This window comes from Macaca fascicularis, chromosome 15 (assembly GCF_037993035.2).
Source record: "Macaca fascicularis isolate 582-1 chromosome 15, T2T-MFA8v1.1".
Classification (NCBI taxonomy): Eukaryota; Metazoa; Chordata; class Mammalia; order Primates; family Cercopithecidae; genus Macaca; species Macaca fascicularis.
The window spans coordinates 80,065,593-80,087,017 of NC_088389.1; the positions used below are offsets into that span (position 1 = coordinate 80,065,593).

General features: G+C 42.4%; 1 protein-coding gene across 5 annotated transcripts in view; it reads right to left on the reverse strand.

Moving 5' to 3' along the window:
- The window catches only part of ADAMTSL1 (ADAMTS like 1), a 979,893-nt gene that overhangs the window by 98,569 nt on the left and 859,899 nt on the right, over positions 1–21,425 (reverse strand). For all 5 annotated transcript variants that reach the window (XM_045373291.3, XM_005581665.5, XM_074017425.1 and 2 more), the window contains 3 exons: positions 18,645–18,824; positions 13,536–13,689; positions 11,530–12,655 (listed from right to left, as the gene is read on the reverse strand). In XM_045373291.3, coding sequence (XP_045229226.2) covers positions 11,530–12,655; positions 13,536–13,689; positions 18,645–18,824 — 1,460 coding nt within the window. The remainder of the gene's footprint in view (positions 1–11,529; positions 12,656–13,535; positions 13,690–18,644; positions 18,825–21,425) is intronic.

The following is a 21,425-nucleotide window of genomic DNA, read 5'->3' on the forward strand; positions in this document are numbered from 1 at the left end:
AACAGACTCCGGAGCCATTAATGATGGGATCAAATCCCTGCTCTGCCACTTAGCTCTGTAGCCTTGGGCAAGTAATTTACTTAACTTCTCAGTGACAGTTTCCTCATTTATAAAATGAGAATGATAGTACCTACCTAGGGTTGTTGTGAGAATTCTGTATAAGCTAATGTATTTAAAGGACACAGAAAAGTGCCTGGCATGTAGGAAAAACCAAAGAAATGTAGATGATTATGATTTTGTCACAGTTAACATCGCCATGATCATTACCATTCACTCTTCATGCCAGGGCTCATAAATTCTAGATGTTGTGAAGACATGGGGAAATGAGAAATACAGAGATTTCAATGAAAAAAACATAAATCGGGTGTATAGAAAGGGAGCAAGGGGTTTGCTGTGCATGGGACCAGGGAGCAGAAAAGAGGAGCAGAGAACTGAGGCCACGTGGCACGTTGGGTTGGCAACTACCTTAATGCTATTCTTGACTCAGGAATCTCTGAATAAGGACAACTCGTTATTTCCATAACTGTATTAACACCATCAACCAAATACTGAAATTTTAGAACACTAGAAAGAAAAAAAAGCCAGAATTCTGCAATTTCAGAAAGGAATACAAACAAGAGCAAAACAGTTAGAGCCGGAAAACAGTGAACTCAGGAGCAAGTAAGCAAAGTTTGTACAAAGAACCTTAGCCCCAAATTCCTATTTATAGGACCAGATGGTGAGGTCTTTTCCTTATCCTAAAATGAGTGTTTTTTTGCTTAGGGATTCCTTAGATTAGGATAATGGAATCTACCACAAAGTGGGAGTGGGTGCTAGTATTTATAGGCAAATGTATAAGCTTTATATTATTGAATTCTTACTACCATGTTACTAGATTTATGTTATTTTTCCATTTTAGAGAGGAGGCAAAAGGTCACAGAAGCAATTTGCTCAGCTAGTACATGGTGGGATCAGGAGTAAGGAATGACCTTTGATTGTTCTTAAACTGACAGCATCCAGGAATCGATTGGGGCCTAGTTGGCAGGCATATGGTTTGGCCTCATTTTCAGTGGGGGTGTAATTAACGTCAAGATTTGTAGTTACTTTGGGAAATGGACAATCACTAAAAAATATTCTGGATTTTAGATACTTTCAAATGGTAGGCAAAAGGAATGCTGTGAGAATTCCTCCATGAGCAGGATTATTTTTCTGAAACCAAAAATTATAGTAGCCCAGAGGCTTGCAAGGGGGAATTTTATTTTGTACAAAAATTTTGGGCAACAGATTTGAGGTTCATGAAGAGTTTCATATCACCATTTGGCTAGGGCAACTTTTTTTAACCTTTACTGTTTTTAATGCAATTGCCAACTAAAAGTTATTTAATGCCAGAAGCTTCATGATTTGCTCAGATGGAAGTATAGAAAATATTTTTGGAATGGGAAAGGCCACCTGACCACACATTCTTAACCCTGGTCTTCTTCTTTTTGCCAGACCCTTTAACTTCCTTCTCTTTCAGAAGTTCACAGAGTCTTGAATTTACTAATATGTGTATTTTATCTGCTTGCTAGGTAACTCATTTCAAATTACAAACCTCTGCATGAAATGACTGACTGGATTTCCTATCCACTTGGGATAGGGGTCCTCAAACTGCAGCCAATTACCACTTGCTTTCATTATAAATAAAGTTGTATTGGAACACTACCATATGGATTGAAGTATTATCTACGGCTGCTCTCACACGATAATGGCAGAGCTGAACATAGTCAGTTTAAGAATAGTCAAAGGTCATTCCTTACTCCTGATGCCTGCAAATCCTAAAATGTTTACTATTTGGCCCTTTACTAGAAAAGTTTGCTGACTTCTGGCATATAACATGGAAAAATTTTCATTTCTGGTTTATCTCAGTGACATCCTTATTTATACCAAACAGTTAACCACTTTTCTGGAACTCTGCCATGTGCTAGGACCACTCTTCCAGGAAGAGTAAACTAACTGCTAGGGGGATCGCTGGAGATCCCCTAGCATTTCAGGGAATAGACTGTGCCTGACTCGAAGCCTCACTAGTGCTGTCTGGTTGCCACTGGTTGTCTACTATCCTCCAGTGCTCTTCACCTGCATGATTCATGATGGTCATTTCTGTGACCACTGTGTTGACACTCAATACTTTTCTTTTGCTGAGGCTTATGTATTTACTGGGATGGTTCTTTTTTCTCTGGCTTGCTATTCTTATACTTTTCAACTGAGAAAAACATTTGTCATCTCCATTTCCTTTAGCTCTATAAGGGAAACAAGCCAAACCAAACTGAAATGGGCTTATTTTTCCTTCCCTATCTTCCCTGCTTCTAGTTTTTATATTATCTGCAAACTTGGAAACTGTATTTCATGTGCTTATGACTTTTACACAGAGGATTATTCACAACTATGTTTCTGAAATTGACCCTGGAGGAATTTCCCATCTGATCCTCACTTCCATTCTGAGAAGTTTCCATCTGCTGAAACTCTGTGTTGCCCAAGTTAAAGACTTCCAAATATGCCTTAATTCATCTCCTATCCAACACCACTTTGGAACACTGTACAAAGCTTTCTGGGAAATATAATCATTTATAGGCTATAGATTTCACTTTCCTATCAGCTCAGAGATGATAGCAAAGAATGTCAGTAGAATATCAACATCCCCTCATGATGCCTGGATTTAGGCAGATAATTCTCCATCATGTGGTTTTCCTAGAAACCTTGCTAACCCAACTCTTCGAACAACTACCTAGATGGTCCTCAAATAAGAGTGAAGCTTCTTAGTTAGGGATGTCCTGGAAGACAGCGTGATACAATGGCCCCATGTCTAAATGACAATGATTTTGCGTACTGACAAATGAGTATCCATTGTGTGTCAGGCATGTTACAGACATTATTTCTGTTCTTTGCACTCCTGCTAGTCCAAAGGGCAGAATAAAAGTGCCTGATTGTATTAGTATCATTTTAATTTAACTAATAAGAAAACCAAGGTTCAGAGAGATAAAAGTAGACTCACAATACTAAATGGCAGAACTGAGATTTGTGCCAAAGTTGCTCTGATTCCAGCCTTACTGTCTCCTACCACCGTGGGCTGCCCTTTGTGTTAACTGATGTGTCATCAGGTTGCTCCTCTGGCTGAAGGGGGTGGGGAGGATAAGCTGGGAACACCTAGGCCCAGAAGAGAAGGAAAACAGAACAGGCTTAGAGATGAAAAGGCTGAAACTCCTTGGACTTAGCCATTTCCCTAGGATTCCATGTTAAGTATCACTTGGGAGTGACCTCCCACCCATGGGAAGAAATAAGTATTTTCTTCAAGCATCTAGTTTCATATTATTCTTTATGTTCACTTGCATTCCTTTTGAAAAGAAAAGAAAGTCTTACCTAAAAGCTTATCAGCTGAGCTATGAGGAATCTGTGATATTGGGTTACTTCTGGTCCAATAGTGTTAAGTGGTAAGCAAGGCCTTCCCTGACAGTGTGGTGCTATTAGCAGTATTTAGGTCTTTCTTGGGGGGAAGATCAGTCCTCATCCAGTAATTTTTCCTAATTTGGTAATCCAACCTGCAGTGCCAATTTTGCAGAATCTGGCTTTTCTTTTCTATAAGGAAGTCAGCACTGCCCTTCCAGCTATTGTTTCTAGAACTGGATTCAGACGTAGGAATACTGAACATATATTTGTCCATATTACATGAGCCTCCTGGTATTAGATGTAGAGAAGGATAATTTACCAGATTCTTTGGCTAGGGGTGTTATGCTCTATCCAAAAGCAGATTGGAGTTAGCTTTTGCCTGAGTCTCATCTCCAAATGTGTGCTCGGTGTTTATATAGAATGACTGAAAGCAAGGAACAGTTTAGCTTCATATTGTCTGTGGTCTAGGTCTCTAACCACACATGTGCCTGAGCCATCAACACTGTAAACATACGCAGTCACAGACACACACAAATGTAGCAATTGTAATGTTTATTGAGTGCCTAATTTAGTGCATATTTGCATATACATGTGTATATATAAAGGTAGAGCTATCAGAAGAAAAGGCTATCTTTAAAGCAGTTATGCCAAAATAAAAACAAAAGCCTCATGAGCTGGAAGCCACTTGGCTGGAATATTGAATGTTAATTTATGCTGGGTCTAGTCAACCCCAGTGGCCTTCTTATAAAACAGTGGCAAGTCCCTGTATTCAACTAAAGTTATAATCGATAACAAGAAATAGTTCCAAAAGCCAGACTGCCTTGGATTCAAATCCAAGCTCCATTACTTTTTTTTTTTTTTTTTGAGATGGAGTCTCGCTGTGTCACCCAGGAGTGCAGTGGTGCAATATTGGCTCACTGCAACCTCCACCTCCCAGGTTTAAGTGATTCTCCTGTCTCAGCCTCCCAAGTAGCTGGGACTACAGGCATGCACCACCATGCCCAGCTAATTTTTGTATTTTTAGTTGAGACAGGGTTTCACCAGGTAGGCCAGGATGGACTCGATCTCTTGACCTCGTGATCTGCCTGCCTCAGACTCCCAAAGTGCTGGGATTACAGGCGCGAGCCACCGTGCCTGGCCCCAGCTCCATTACTTTTTAAGTGTGAGACTTTGAGCAAGTTAATCTAATATCTCCGTGCTTCAACTCCAATATCTGTAAAATTGGGATAGTAACTTCAAAGGGTTCTTGTGAGGATAAATGAATACCTGAAGCCCATTGTAAGTGCTCTATAAATGTTACCTGTGATGATGAGCCTGATGATTTCTCTACTGGCCTGGATGTGATGGGAGATAGGATGTGACAGGAGATTACTCTCTGGACTTATACACACTACAGCAGTGCTTTTCAAATTGCACAGTTGTGTCACAGAATCTAAGGGTTGCCTGAAACTTCCTTGGTGGAGAACATACAGGCAAGGCAGAAATGTTTAGTTAGGAGCAGGTATCACTCTGGAACTCTGCCACAATGGCATATTAGAGACTGGAAATTCAGATTATGAAAAACCATGCAGACCACAGCCTCCTGAAAATAAGAAAACCTTCCTCCTAATCGCGGGCCTCCAACTATTCATTCCTTTGTTTATTCATTCAGGTTTTTATTTGTTGAGTGTCTATCATGTTCTTAGAATTATGGAGAAAATAAGACACATTCTTAAATATAGGCCCTTGAGGATGAATAACAAACTCTAGAAACACTAACAGCTAATTTTAATACACAATGGTAAGGCTGAGAGAGTATTATGCATAGGGCACTATGTGGTTCACGGAGGGGGTCATCTGACCTGGCTTTGGGGATACGCTTCCTGTAAGGAAGGGCAGGAGTTAGCCAGACAAAGTGTGTCAGAAGGCCCCATGCACATTTGTGAACAGCAAGTATTTGTGTACTGCTGAAGGGCAGAGCTCAGTTCTATGAGGGCAAGGATATGGTAAGAGATGAAGCTAGAGAGATAAGCGGATGTCAAATGATAAAAGCCAAGGCATCTGGACCTTATCCTCAAGTGATGAGAAGCCATGCAAAGAATTTGTAAGCATGAAAGCAGCATGGACAGGTTTGCTAGAAAGATGCTCTGGCGGTAGCGTGGTGAACAGTCTACAGCAGGAGGCAGTAAACTTCTCTGTAAAGGGACGGATAGTAAATATTTTAGGCTTTGAGGGCCACCTGTAGTTTCTGTTGTATATTATAATTTTTTGTTTGTTTTTAATAACCTTCTAAAAATGTAAAAGTCATTCTTTTAATAACCCTTTACATGCCTGGTTTCACATCCCAGCTCTACCACTTACTAAGTGTGAGACTGAGCAAGTTAACCTAACAGCTCCGTGCTCAATTTCATTGGCTCTTTTAATAACCCTTTAAAAGCCATTCTTAATAATCCTTTAAAAAACGTTAAAGCCACTGGCTGTAATTTGCCAACCCCTGGTCTAAAGAAGACGAATAGAGAATTAGGAAGCTGCTGCGATAATCTAGAGCGGACAAAGCAAACCTGTGCTTCTTCAAAGTGATCCCTGAATCTGGCTTCAGAGTCACCTGTGGTGCTTGTTTAAATCCAAATTATGGGTCCCTACTGCAGAAAGAGCTTCTAATGGTAGGGGAGGATGTGGGAGTCTGCATTCTAACAAGCTCCTGGTAATTAATAACATTGGATTTTTGAATCCCTCTTCAATCTACTTTTAAAAGCTTAAAAGAGAAGTATTTTACCAGTTGGAGTTCAATACAAACTGGGGTCCTAAGTTACTTCATCCTACACCAGCACTTGAGGGTTTCTTAGTTTCTGGAGAGAAGCGTTCTTGCCTTATTTATCATCTCAATGTATCTAATGCCCAGTAAAGATCAATAGCGTTGTAGGGGCTACTGCAATGGCCCCTTACCAGCCCCCAACTTCCAAACATGCGCCTCTACAATCCACATGCCACAAGTTAGCCCATGTGAATCTGCAAAATGCAAATCAGATCATGCCACTTTCCTGCTTAACATCCTCCAAATTCTTCCTGTGGTACTCAGACTAAAACTCGAACCCCTTCCCTTGGTCTCCAGTTACCCTCACAACCTCATCCCATACCACCTCTACCTTTTGCCTCCCTTACTACAGCCAAATGGACTTCTTTTGAGTTCTTTCAACACAAAGTCATTGTCACTTTAGGGTTTTTGCACTGCCTTTCCCTTGTCCAGGAGTGTTCTTCCTCCTCACATCACAGTGCTGGGCACTGGTCATCATTCAGATAGATCTTGGGTGTAATCTCCTTAGCACACCCATCTGAAGCAGTCACCACATCATTCTCTTATCACACCCGTTTTAATTTTCTGCCTGACACTTATCACCACCTGATATTTTTCTTGCTTACTTTTATGTGTTTGTTGCCTTGCTCCATTCATTTGTTAATTCATTCAGTTATTTAATACGTTTGGTGCCAGTTACTGGGGATACAGCAGTAAAGAAAGTCTGTAGCCTTGTGGAAAGGCAATCAACAAATATTTATATAATACATCAGAGAATGATAAAATTCTCTAAATAGGGTTAAAAGGATAGACAATGATGAGGGGTGCTTTTTTAGATACAGTGACAAGGAAGGCCTCTCCAATATGTGCCATTTGAGCAGAACTCCAAATGCATGTAAACTCCAAGGGAACATAGTTTCATTTATCACAATATTTTCAGCAAGTCAATGTATACTTGGTATATTATAGTTAGGTTAGTAAATACTTAAGCCATGAATAAATATGCATACCTCTCTCCTAGCACTTATAATACTGCATTTACTCCTCTGGCTCCCAAAAGGGACTTTGAATTTCATCAACAGGAAATGAATCTTCTTTTCCTCCATCCCTAGTATCTAACACAGAGTCTGGCTTAGAGTAGACATGAGACTGTTTGCAGAATAAAGGAAAAAGGAAGTAGGGATTATGATGAACCAGGCAGTCATAACACACTAAGGACACCCTGTAAACGACTGCTTGAGTTGACATGCATTTCTAAGAACTGTGTGAATTTCAACTAGTAAGTTATATAAATGATGAGACACAGTAGTATCAGAATTGTTAGTGATTCTTTTCTAAAACGAATTTCTTTCAAATCAAACTTTGGAATATTTAAAAGCAAAGAAGCAACAGACTTCTCTCACTTTTTTCTGACCTGGACCTATCTTGCTGTCTCATACTATTTGGAGTCTACTTTAACAAACTGCAAAGTCCCACAGACCAACACACAGCTGAATCTTGCAGATATTCAGAAGGTAGATTTGGGCCTTTAGCGAAAACAGACTAACTGAACTATAACACTGGGCATTTTAGCACTTCTGTTTGAAAATAAATGAGCATTTCTGAACCACCACCAGACATAGTCATGATGACAAGCAATGAAACCCAACACAGGAAAGGTCACCAATAGCCCACAGCACAGCAGTCCTAACGGCAGCTCTGTGCCTCCTGCATGCTCTGTGCAGATACAGTCACTCTTTTCTTAAACAGAACTTGAAAGATATAGAAAACTAAGCTCCAGCCATATTTCTTATTGAGCAGCCAAGAAAAATGGAAAAATTATGATGTGAAAGATCAAAAATGGAAATCTCTTATTTTTTCCTACCGCATGCCATTCACTTGCATTGAAACGCTTAGTAAAGGCTAGATCCAGAAAAAGACAAAATTTGATGGTGGCAAAAACTGTTTGTTCCTGCCTCTCAGGTATCTTCCCTCTTACCCTCTGAGTGCTACCCTCCCCCATAATGATGTCCTGGATGATGGAGGATCCAGGACTTGCCCTCTGCTCACCTAGGCCCAGTGCTTTAGTGTTCTTAGCACCAGGCTGCCACGTCTGTTTCTAGCAAGATTCCACTGAACCTTCTCCATTTTAAAGCCACTGGGGTTAGACTCTCAATGCCCATTAAGGCGAAAATTAAAAGGGCCAAAGTGTGTTTCCTAAGTGCTATTTCAAGAATTATTGGTGTTCCTCAGATTACTAAGCCAAAAAATTGTTCAGTGATTAAAGGGGAACTCTGAAAACACAGCATACTGTATTGTCCACTTGGAAAGTCACAACACACATTGGGATGCTTAAAAGAGTAAAATAAAAAGAAAAATTCCAAATAATTTTCAGTTGGGGAATAGTTAAATGCATTCAGGAACAGTAATCAGCTGTTAAAAAAGGTAATCTAGACCACTACATACTATTATGAAAACATCTCATAGACATGCTGTTAAGTAAAAACCAAGTCACATTTCTGAACATGACTAATATCCTATTAAAAAACCCAAATCCTATGTGTGCATATATGCTTTTTATGTAACACAGTAAAATATATAAACATTCTAAAAGGATGTATACCAAATTATTAAGAATGATAGCCTCTGGGAGCATTGCGGGGAAGAGGGAGGCTTGCACTTTTTATAGATTTAGATATTATTTGAATTATTTTATAGCCCTTTTATTACTTTTATAATAAAAAATCAAGTGTGATATTAAAAAAATAGACATAAAATCCAGCAGTACATACATCTGTTTAGCCTTAAGTTTGCCCTTCTCAAACTCATGTGATCACTGAGCCTGTTTGTGGAACATTTAGAAACAACTTGTGCCACAACTTTGGAAGTTACTGTGGTCAAGGTTCTCCCATCAGCATATGGGCTTTAACCTTCCGTGGCCTTCTGTAAATGAGGGAAGGAGGTAGGAGGGACCTCGGAGATGATATGGTACAGTCTCCTCATTTCTGAAATGAAGAGACTAAGACCGTGAAAAGTGAAGGGCCTTGGCAAGATCAGATTGGACCCCCCCCATGCTTGTCTACTTCCTTCCACATCATTCCTGCAGTCACCAGGTGACCTAGATGGGCCATGGGCCTTGGTTTTCATAAAAAGTCTCCAACACTCAAAGAAATTGTCAGGACCTCAATGTTCTCCCTGTAGGCAAAGGCTGAGCAGAGTCCTGATGACCCTTTCCCATTGCCCTGTCTTGTTCCACAGCTTTTTAGGAGGAAGTAGGAAGATGTTAATTTCCATCTTTTCCCTCATGCCAATTGTCATTCCCTTCAATCCCAATAATAACAATCCCAGGCAATAGGCCCAGGGGATAGAAATAAAACGTTGTACCTACGCTTGATAAACTGACTGGCTGATAGAGGAGAGGGCATGATAGCGGTGTAATAGGTACAGCAAGTGCACTGATAGGACTGAGTTGCAGGGCACCACCCACCTGAGTATCAGGCCACCCCTCATCACCCTGGGACCAGACACTGGAGCTGCCACTCAGTGATCTCAAAGGGCTTGACTGAAATCTTTGCAACCATGTTATAAGGATTTTTGGAGAAAACGACAGGGATAACAGCAGTTAAGCTGATCAAGGAAAGTATGAGTGGTGGGGGCTGGAGGGCACGGACAGAGGGGCAGGTGAAAAGCACAAGCTCTGGGGCATGCTGCCTGTGTTCAGACCATTTCCAGTGTTTCTATGTGGCTCCAACATCTGTCCCTCAGCATTCTATCTAGATATGGTTACTACAATTGTACCTACTAGTTCCTACGATTTTGAGGGAAAATTAAGCAAGATAATGCCTTTAAAGCACTGAGCACTATGTCTGGCATACCGTTGGAGCATAAAGAAATAATACTTAGTATTGTTATCAAAGCTATTTGGTCTAAAAGTACTGAGGCTGACAGGCAGTATTATTGACATTTCAAAGGCAAAAAATAATGTGTGCGGGATGGACAAAAGTTATTATGCATCTATTCACCAAGTCTCGGAAGAGTAGACAGAACTCCTTGGAATCAAATAAACTTCTTGGAATCAAAATCAAATACTGAATGCTTGTTTCAGCTCTTACTAAATTGTGATCTTAGGTGAGCTGCTGAACCTTAGTTTTCTACATAAAACTGGAGGATAATGTCAATCTTGTGGATTGACTGCTAGAATAAAAAATGCAGTTACTTATAAATAAACCTGGCATAGTGCCTGGAATAAATGCTGGCTTCTTTCCTTCCTTACCAAAAGCTAGCGAGCCAGAGAAGATGATTAGTCAAACAATAACATTTAGATGTAGACTTAATGAAAAGAGCATTATGCTTGGATTCTGAGAAGATAAAAGGTTAAAATGAGGAATCTAGACTAGAGGACTATGATTTCATGATTCTTTAAAGTGACTACCCATAGGGAAGTTCCTTTTTTGTTACATATCATAGCTCTGCCACCTAATAAATATAACCTTTAGTAAATTACTTAACTTTATGTGTTTCCTCTTCTATAAAGTGTGGATAAAAACTGTATCCACTTCTATTCAGTGAGATAAAACACATAAAGAGTTTACATTTGCCTGGCAGATAGTCACTAATCAGTTAATGACAACTATCTTCATTGCCAAGGCCCCGTAAAGATTAAAAGAGATAAAATGTGTACAAAGTATGGCACAGGTAGTGGTAAAAAATATTATTAATTCTACTACCACTATTGATTCTACATTATGAATGGCTATGACCCAAAGAGACTAGGAAGTGATACATGTTGTCATCCTGATAATGATACATCAAAACAGAGACAACAGGCAATATCAGGATAATTAATCACAGGTCCAACTGGGAATAAAAGCTTTCTGGAACAAACAGCCTTGTCCAGCCCAGACACAAGATGGGTTCACCCAAGGGAAACAGCAGGTGCTGGCTTCATTCTCTGCCCAGTCCTGGGGGACCACACACACAGAGACAGTGTTCCAGTGTCAAAGCTTTTCCATGGTTCATCTTACAGAGTAGTAACATAATAATGCCTTGGCCTGGAATGATGTCTTTCTGCCAGAAGTTCAAAGCTATCCAGAGAGTATCTCATTTATCTTTGGGATCCTACAGGGATGGGGGTGGGTAGGCAATGCTGCTATTCCCTTATAAAGATGAGAACAGACAGCTTAGAAAAATGAAATAGCTTGTCTTTGCTCCAGTAGTCTATCAGTGCTGAGAGAGGGCCTGCACCCCATGGTGGGATCCCTGAGGCCAGCTCTAAGCCCTACTCCTGGAAACACCTTGAAGAATGTGTGAGTAGTGTGACTTGGGCCAGATGTGGCCCCTTGCCTCCTTCCCAAGACCAGGTTAGCTACAAGGCTCACCTGTCACTGAACTGAACTTCTTCTCCATTCCTGGCCCAGCTGATGGTAGGCCTTGGGTGGCCGATGGCCTCACAGTGCAGAAGAACACTCAGTGTCCCGCTGGCCAGGGCCACCGTCTGTCCCAGGTGGGTGACCACCTCCGAGGCTGAGAGCTGCTGGGCTGCTGAGATCTTGCGCAGAATGGTGGGTTTGCGGTGTGGCCTTCGAGAGCCTCCCCCGGCGTCCCCGGCGGAGGAGGTCCGCAGGGAGCTGCTGAAGCCAGACACGTGTTTATGAGGCGAGATAGCCACGGGGGAAGTCCTGCGCTCTGAGGGCTTCAGGAGCGTGTCCTGGTGCTCCAGGTGGCTGCGGAAGATCTCCTGGGCCAGCTGGGCCACCAGGTGCTTGCTGTAGAGGTCGCGCAGCTCCTCGGGCTGCTGGGAGAGGTTCCCCAGGATGTCGTCCAGGCGCCGCTGCTCGGTCACCATGGTGAAGGGCAGCTGCAGGAGCGCTTGCTCCGCGCCCGGGTCCTCCTCCGAGGTCGCGTTCCTTTCCGCGGAGTCCTGCGCCTCCCAGGAGGCCAGCAGCTCTCCGGGCCAGCCGCCCTGCTCCAACAGCCGGGAGACGAGGTCGTCGTAGCGGCTCCCCGGGTTGGCGGCCAGGCCCCGCTTCTCCGCTTTGCTGCCGTTGGAGAAGATCCCGTTCTGGTGTTTGTGGGTCTGCAGGGCCTCCTTCGGGCCGGCCTTCCTCCCCACGAGCGCCTCTTCCTCACTTCTGGGGCTCAAGGGCCGGGACACGAGCTTGCGGTTGCCTCCAATGAGCTTAATCACAAAGTGCTCCCGGGCCGGGCCCGCTGAGCAGGTGTAGACGCCTGCATCTGAGGGCTTGAGGCGGTGGATCTTGAGGTAGCCGAAGGGGGCCACCGTGACGTGCGTCGAGCTGATGAGGTGCTGGCCGTCCTTCTCCCAGGTGATGAGGGGCTTGCGGACCCTGCGCGCCGGGCAGCGCAGAACCACCGCCGTCTTGGGGAGCAGGTAGGCGAAGCCCCCCACCACAAAGTGCAGCTTCCTCTGCCTGCGAGTCTGGATGTAGATCTTCCTGGCCGCCGCGATGTGCGGGCTGTGCTTCGTGGACGGCCGCCCGGGCCCTGGAAGGAGAGCGAACCCAAAGGGACAGAGAAAAGAGGTGGGGAGAGAGAAAACCCAGGGTGAGATGCAGCCAGGAGAGAGGGGCAGAGGAAAGGGCCAGAGTGGAGAAGAGAAGCAGAGATGAAGGCGCCGGAGGGATGGGAAAGAAAGTATTCTTCAGGGTTTATTTTGGCCGGGGCCAGTCTTTACTATCTGTGTTTTTCGGGAGGACCTCGTTCCCAGCTGTGGACCACCAAGCTGCCACCACAATCAGAACTAATGAGATGCAGTGGGCAACCCAGTGTCTCCCTGCTGGGCCTTGTTGCCCCTAGAAGCTGAGATGCAGAGTTCTAGATGGAGGGGGATCCCCCGGGGAAAGCCATTTCCTCTCATTAAAAGAATTTTTAAACAAGAAATCAACGTCATAAAAAGGCAGAGGACAGAGAGGAGAATGTCCTCCGCTAAATGTTTGCCTTCTGGGTCCTGCAAGGCACCAGAGCCCTAAAGGACATGGTGAGGAGAGCCTAGAAGTGTTGCGGCTCTAGGGATTAATATTAAACAGATCTGTTTAGAGTCGTTTAAAACCCCAGAGTGGAGAACATTAGACATCATTAGTAATACACTGCCTCCAGCCTCCAGATCTCTGTATGGCAGCAAGTGAACTTTGCTCTACCCCCTGCAAACTGTTTTTCCAGTGGAGAAGAGAATTCAGCCTGGCCACGTGTAATTAAGATTCCTTTTCCGTTTCCAGCTGAGCTCTCCTGCCTGCAGCCCTCCATGGGGTTCTACTGGCCCACTATTTCCCACAGGTGTTGGGTTTAGGGAAGGCCACGGAGTGCTGGCTATAGCTGCTGCTGTGTGGGTTTCATCTCCCCATTCCCAGAGCCCTGACATACTTACTTGCACAGGTTGCCAGCATACAGGGCCTGATGGAGGAAGAGAAAGGCAGGGGCGGGCACAGGGTAGAATTGACAACAGTTGAGATGCCGGTTTTCAGCATCTTTCGGCAAATGGCGCTTCGAGTCTGGGTGCCTTCCCCACAGCTTGTGGAACACTGGTGGAGAAAGAAAGGCCAAATGTACATAAATTCAGGGAACTAGAAGCTAATTTTTTAATAGACTCTCACACTCATCAAAATATGAGAAAAGTTGCTTGGAAAAGCAATAACTACTGAGATAGAAATACTAATTATGAGGTCACAATGTGGAAGACATGCCAATCTTATAGACATATCGCACTCTAAGATTTTCTACTCTGAGGTTTCCTGAAGACCTTTTATCTATTTTACTTATATAGCCTGGGCTTCAGAGTTAGTTATAGAGTGTTTAAATCCCAGCTCAGTATTTCACTAGTTGGCAAATTACTTAAATTCTCTCAGTCTGTTTCCACTTATGCTTAGTTTGCAAGCCTGTGAATTAAGTGAGATAATATATTTTAAATGCCATACATAGAAATGACAATTATTGCTAATTCCTTTTTCCTTCCTTCACAAATAAGTGACAGTATTTTAGTGTCAAGGTTAAGGTAGTTATGAATCTACTTTGTCTAAGGTAGGGTGCTAGATGTTATGAAGAAAAGATGTGCAAGATAGTTCCAAATCTCAAAGAGCTGTCATTCAAATGAGGGGAAAATTCCAAATGCATTGTTAAAATGAAATAGTCCATTTGGGAAATATAAGTCAAAATCACTATGAGACACCACTTCATATCCACTAGAATGGCCATAATAAAAAAAAAAAGACAAGTGTTGGCAAGGATATGGAAAATTAGCAGTTTCACTCATTACTGGTGGGAAAGTAAAATGATACAGTGTCTTTAGAAAACAGATTGGTAGTTTCTTACAAAGTTAAACGTAAATTTACCAGGAGACCTAGCAGTTTTACTCCTGGGTAGCTACCCAAGAGAGACAAAGACATACATCCATACAAAGACTTGTGTGCAAACACTCATAGCAGTATGATTCATAATTGCCAAAAGTGAAAATCACCCAATGCCTATCAGCTGGTGAATGAATAAACAAGATATGCCATATCTTTACAGTGGAATATTATTCAGCCATTAAAAGGAGTATAGTTCTTATATGTGCTACAACATGGATAAACCTTAAAAACATGCTAAGTCAAAGTTTATAATATATAAATTATACCTCAATAAAGGTGTTTATAGAATTGTAATTACAGAATTTAGTAAAAAAATACAATTAGAAGACAAGTAAAGTAGTATAAAAGTAATGCTAACAATAATTGAATTCTCATAGTACACTAGGGATTTCCTCACCAAGGTCTTGAAGATGACTGGAGTCTGGGTGGATGCAGTGAAACAGGGATCAGATGGGAGAAAGGGAAATTTCCAGAAGAAAGATAAAAAAGTTCAGTGTAGGAGTCCCAAGGCAGGCATGGGACAGAACAGTTTGAGAGAACAGAGGGCTCAAGTTGTAAGTGTCAGGAGCTTGAGGGTTAGTTTGGGGCCAAATTTTGGAGACCTTTAATTTTCAGACAAGAGGTTTGTGATTGGTCCATAAGGCAGTGGCAAGCCACTAAAGAGGGGTTGACATGATGAAAGAGGTGTTTTGAGAAGGTTAATCTGGCAACATTGTAGGTAAGGGATGAAAGCAGGAGATGGATGGGAGGCAGGGCGTCGGGGAAGGAGGCTGTCATCTCCAGGCTTGCCTGAACGAGGACTGTGGGAGTGTGCCACGTTAACTTGAAAAATGATAGTAAAAACAAAAAATGATCTTATATTTTCAAGTGTTATATGCTAACATATTGAAGTGACACTATTTTGTGTGATGTGCTGTGATATATGCCACCCTGAAAGAAATTTAAGATGCAAAGGATAGTGGTGAGAATCAAACCCACTGCTTTTATAGCCTGACAATTGTGGGTTCCAGATTCCACCCATTCCTTATTTGATTGTAAATGACAGCACCAAATCCAAGATCAGGTGGGATGGAAGTAAGAAGCCTGAAAATTTAAAAGAGCATGGTCGTTTTAAGGCTGCTAAGTAGAAACATAAAAACAGAGTTTCAGGTCAGAACACTGGGTTATGACTTTGGTCCAGTCTAGCTCTTTCTCTACCTTCAATTTCCATATCTCTGGAATAAGGAAGCTAAGCTAGAGCAGGGATTTTAAAGCTGTGTTCCATAACTATGTTGACAAAGTGATTCAGGGGCTTCTCAGGTGGTGAGGAGACCCAGCTGTTGGAGATCTCAGACCCCTACTCACACTTAAACCAAAATAGCTCAATTTTATCTGTTTAAGATTATTGGCTTCATAGTAACATTTCATTTGATAAAGGTTCTGTGGTCTTAATTTTTTAACAAAGTAATTAGTCTATAGGATCTTTTAAGCTCCTTCTAGCTCTAAAATTATTCTTTTTTAAGAATTTTTTTTGGGGGGAGAAAGGAGCAACTTCCATAAAATAGGGTTTAAAAATATTTAATATCAAACTTTTTCAGGAGATTGAGGGTTTCTTTTAAAGAAAAGAAGTATGGCCTTTTGAGAGGTCTTACTTCCAAAATAGAATCTGTAAGTAATTTTATTTGAAATGTCTAAAACTTTGGCTTAATTCTGTCTCTATGGGATTCTGTGCAGTAACCATGAGATTGAGCCAAGATAGTTGAGGATGAAAAACACCCATAGATCATCTGGGTCTTCCCTTCTCCAAGGTCAGTCTCATGGGAGGTGTGGAATGCGCATCTCCTCTCAGCCAGAGGGCCAGGGGAATGGTCATCAGGATGACAGGGCCAATGTGGAGCCTTTGTGAACACCAGGAGCGCTTCAGTATGGCACCAGTTTGAGTTTAATCCCAGCAACTCAGGGATTACTTCCCACCATTCCCAGCCCCTCCCCAATGTTTGGAATTTCCATTCATTAACCCAGATAGCTCAGAAGCTAGCAACATTCCTTGGATAAGGGCTACCTCCTCCCAGTTCCAAAAATAGAACTTCCTCTTGAGGAAGACCAGGAGAGCCTGTAGGAGACCTAAGCTGTGGCCTCAGGCCCAGCCAGCCACGGTGAGTACTTCCTTTCATTTCCTTTCCTTCTCGTGACAAGTGAACCCAAATGGAAGAGAATCATAAGGGCTCACTTTTAGTAGGCCAAAGTATTTTACATGCAATATATATTAAATTATATTTAATTTCAGCCTCCCACCTACATGATAGATACTATTATATTTCCATTATAAAGATAAGCAACCGAAAGCCAAAAAGGTTAAATAATTAGCCCAAGGTTATACAGCCAGTAAGTGGCAGAGTCAGGATTTGAACCTAGGTTTGCCTGTCTTTGAGTCTGAACTCTTAACAACACATGATACTGTTCTGAAGGCCTACTGTACTTAATGGTATCAATGGGACCTTTTTCTCAGTCCAAAAATCTCAAGGGTCCCTCTCAAATCTGTAGTCAGAAAAGAACTTTTTCTGAATCTTCTGTGTCTCATAGGCTTCAGAGACCACAAACTCCAGGAACACAGGAAGACAATTATAACACACACAAGTCCCTTCCTCAGCAGCCCACTCATGGCAGACTATCACCTAATAGATTTAGGGGAGCAATTTCTTTTATAATACTCCACTGATAGAATGTTTTCATCTAGAGCCACTTGGCAAATACATCTGTGTTCTTCAAATGCCATACCCCAAATCAACATTCCCAAGGAAAAATTGTCACTAACGTGCACATCCACACACACGCAAATGTACACATGCTCATTTTACTCACTTTTATCTTGAAATCAAATTTAGAAAGAAATCGAATTTCTTTCTAAAGCATGAGAAAGAAATTCCCCAAATGTTCTGAGACATTTGGTGTCAGATACCACAAGAAGCAATTTTACTGCCAAATTATAAAACCTGTGGTAATGTAAGTTAACTCTTAATTGCAATGCACTTAGCAGGCACCATCTCATGGAATTCTGTGTGGGTTGATAAGATATGGGCAAGAATTCTAAGAACGTAAGTTGAGAGAGCTGGATCTGAATTTTCACAGGCCGTTCTGCCCTCTGTAAGCAAGTATCTATGTGAGGTATTTCAAGCAGCAGCAGCTCCCTCCTGGAGTTGTATACTATACAAAAAAAAAAAAAAAGACAGTGGGGTTAGGAAGGCAATTTCAAATGCTTATATGCTAGAAAAAGGAAGGTCTTGAATGTGGCTTCACAGAAATTTTCACTTCGTGTCTAGAGATCCTGTTCTTGGCTAAATCTTGTGAGGCAACAATTTTGGGGGAACTTCTCCATGGAAGACACACAGGCCTATGGAGCTGGAGAATTCGAAGGCAACTCAAAGAATTGGTAGTGGCTGAAAACAAAGGACTTGAAGCTAGGTGTAAATGAATGATCATACACTAGAATTAGAAGAGGCATTATTTAGAAAGATAGGTTAGTCAGAGGTATGTCTCTAACTTAGGAGATCAAGTCAGGAATGGTGAATGCTGAAGCAATCACTTCCCAAAGTGCAGAACAAGGGAAATCAAATTCTCTTGCTGGGAAGCTGTTGAAGTTTTTTAGAGCCAGGAAACTAACAGTAAACAGGCAGGATTTCCTTGGCCTTCTTTTCCTAATAAATCATGTCCTTTATTGTCCAGTAACTTGGAAGAGACTTGCTAGAGAGGCTTTGCCCTTCCTAAATAGAGACTAGAAACATCTGGGAGTAAGAGGTACAGGGAGGTCAGGAGGAGGGGGTGTTGTGTGGAGATAGAAGGAGAAGAACCCAGTGTGTGGAAAAGAATCCTGGGCCAAAACAGCACCAGTGAGGTCTGGTTTTGCTCCACGAGGAGCCCATTTACAATTCCAAACTTCCGATCATTGGGTAGGGGCTGGCTGTGTAACTCAGGTCCCCGCAGTCTCGTTAAAAGCTAGTTACACACTATGGTATATATGGTTTAAAAAAAGTACTATTCCATAGTATTAGGAAGATTGTTTTGTTCTCTTCTTGCCTTTTCTATGTATATGTCTGGGGTGCCTTCTTTTCCAACTTGGGTCTCTCTTATTTTCTCCTGAGGAACATACATACCTCTGTCCAGTCTGAGAGAAGCCACTCGCTGGGACAGTCATCTTTCTTGCATGCTTGCTGGGAGGCTGGTTTTGAAGCTGAACAGAAGGTCTCAGGAAGCTCCAGGAAGCTGCCATCAGCCATGCGCTGCTTGCAAAGAACCTCGCGTTTCTGAACACCCCCACCACACGTTCTGGAACACTGGGGAAGGAAAGAAGGAAGGAAGAAAAAGTAGACCCAATATGGGAAGGCAGTCTGTCTGACTGCTAATTCTCACCTTAGTCTGGCAGAGTAAAGGAAGAAGAAGAAGAAGAAGAAAAAACCCAGAAAAAGAAGAAAAACCAGGAATCAGCCCAAAGGATTTGGTTTCTTCTCTTTGAGATGAATTTTGTAGCAAGATCTACCCTCTCCACTTAATCCCAGGTATTTAACTAGAGCATCCAGGAATTTCTGGGGCCTTTAAATCTTAGAAAGTTGCTCCTGAACTATGATTTGCAGCCCCATCCAAGACAACTGGTTTAAAAGGTTAGTATAATAGAGTGTTCAGCATATTTACGATCCAGGGAAAATAATCTGTGTTGCTTCCAGAATGAACAGGAGAGAGCGCCTGCCATCAGTATAAATTTAGAGAAATTAATTTGCAGAAAAGACAGCCCTTTCTCTAAGTGAAGGCACTCTACCACACTGAATGGGCATTAGATTTAGGGTCTGGTTTTCTTAAGAACCCCCCTGGAATATTCTTCATGCAGGATTGATGATTTCTTAGGGCAGTGGAAGCCTGAGCCACTGAAATTTGGAATGCAAGAAAAATGGCCTCATGTCAGTGGTTTTCAGAGGAACCCCAATAAAACATTGTTTACATGTAACTGAGTAGTTATGATCCAGGGGCATGAAGTGGGAGGGAGGCCCTCTGAAGCACAGACCGTTGGCTATTTTCAAATATGTGTCCCTTTACAGAGCAAAGGAGTCCCCAGCTTTTCACTGGGCATATGACATTTCAGCATAAAGACTATATTTGCCAATCTCCCTTGAAGATAGATACAGCCATTTGACTTAATGCTGGCCAATGGGATATAAACGGAAGGGTTGCGTGTGCTTTCGGGGAAGTGCCCAAAAAGAGGGTCTGGCATCTCTTCCCTTTCTCTTCCCTGCTGGCTGCAATGTGAATGTGATGTCTGAAATGTAAGCTTCCATCTTGGGCTGTCATAAACAAAAAGTTAGAAGCCTGGCTTCCTGACTGTGAAACCACCATACCCGTTCTGGACTGTCTGTGTTTAAGTGAGAGAGGAAGACTTTTCTTTTTAAAGCCAATGTTATTTTGGGTTTTCTATCACTTTCACTCAGACATAACCCTAGCTAAGAGTTCAACCCACGACTACTCTGTGGTGGGGATATTTTATTGTAAAATTTTAGGGAGCCTGCTGATTTCTTCCAGAATAGTCTCTCATCATTAGCTTGCTGCCTTTGGCCTTGCTGAGAGATCAAGCCTGGTTTTAAGAAGCCTGAGAGTTTGTGCTGAAGGACTTGCTCTGCTGGAGGAGTGCCCCTCTCAGAACTCATGGTGATCTTTGCCTAGTAAGTTGTACTCAGAATGGCTATGGGGGTTTTTGCTGGCAGTTAAGGTTATGATGGTGACACCAGTGTCCTTGGGTACAGTCAGAACATTGCTGCAGCCCAGTTTTCACCTTCTTACTCAGTGTTCTCAACCCTACATGCACGTCAAGGTCTCCTGGGAAGCTTTTTAAAAGTACTGATGCCTGGGCCTCACTTCAGACCCAACAAATCAGAAATTCTGGGAGGTGGGTCCCAGGTACCAGTTTTTGTTTTGTTTTGTTTTTAAGAAAGATAGTATAATCTTCTTCCAAGTAATTTTTCCTCAGATAATTTTTTTGTGTCTCCAGGGCTGAGAACCATTTCTTCAAATGAATGTTCTCTGGGACCCAGAGAGGAAACTCTGGGACCCAGAGAGTTTGTTAGGACTGTTAGGACTCTTAGGACCAGTGGTTGTTTGGACCCCACCTGAGCAAACATGCCATTTGTCTGCAGTTGTGAATGGCTTGAGGTCACAGAGCTAGTGGATAATGATGTTAGAAAAGTAATCAACTTTGTCTAGTTAAGCCTTTTAGTCTTAGAGTCTTCTAAATGATTCAGACCAATGGTGAGCAACCTTTTTTTTTTTCCATTTCAAAATTTAAAAAATAACCATATTGAGTCTCCTAGGAAAAAGGATATATTTTCTTATTGCTGGGATCAACTACCTACCCATTGAAGCATTGAAGGCTAACAAAAAATGTGAAATGACCCTACAAGCTAGGTCTTATTTCCATTTTACAGGAAAAAAAAAAAAAAAGAAAAAAAAAGCTGAGGCTCAGAGAGGTAAACAACCCAATGAAGGCCACACAGGGGCTAGAGTTGGTTTATTGCCATTCATTGCGACATTTACTGAGCTACTGGACACCATGCTCTGGACACAGCTGGAGAACAAGTCCAAACTCAGCTTCCCTCCTCTGTGGTTGTACAACTCCTGTGTGCTTTGCAGACCCAGAGGAGGGTAGCGTGACTGTTGCTTCATGAGGAGGGCTCCCAGCCTGATGAGCACCAAGCCTGCCAGGAGCCTGGTCTTACCCTTTCACCCAACTGGGCTTTGCCATTCAATTCTTAGCTTCCACTCTTGTGACCATCCCTGACAGGCAGGAGCCAGCCCACAATTCAGGTTGGGGAGCAGAATTTAAAGTAGTTCGTCTACATTCTGGTGACCCTGGAAAGTTTAGGGAGTTCTCCCTAAACTCTGATTTCTGAAAG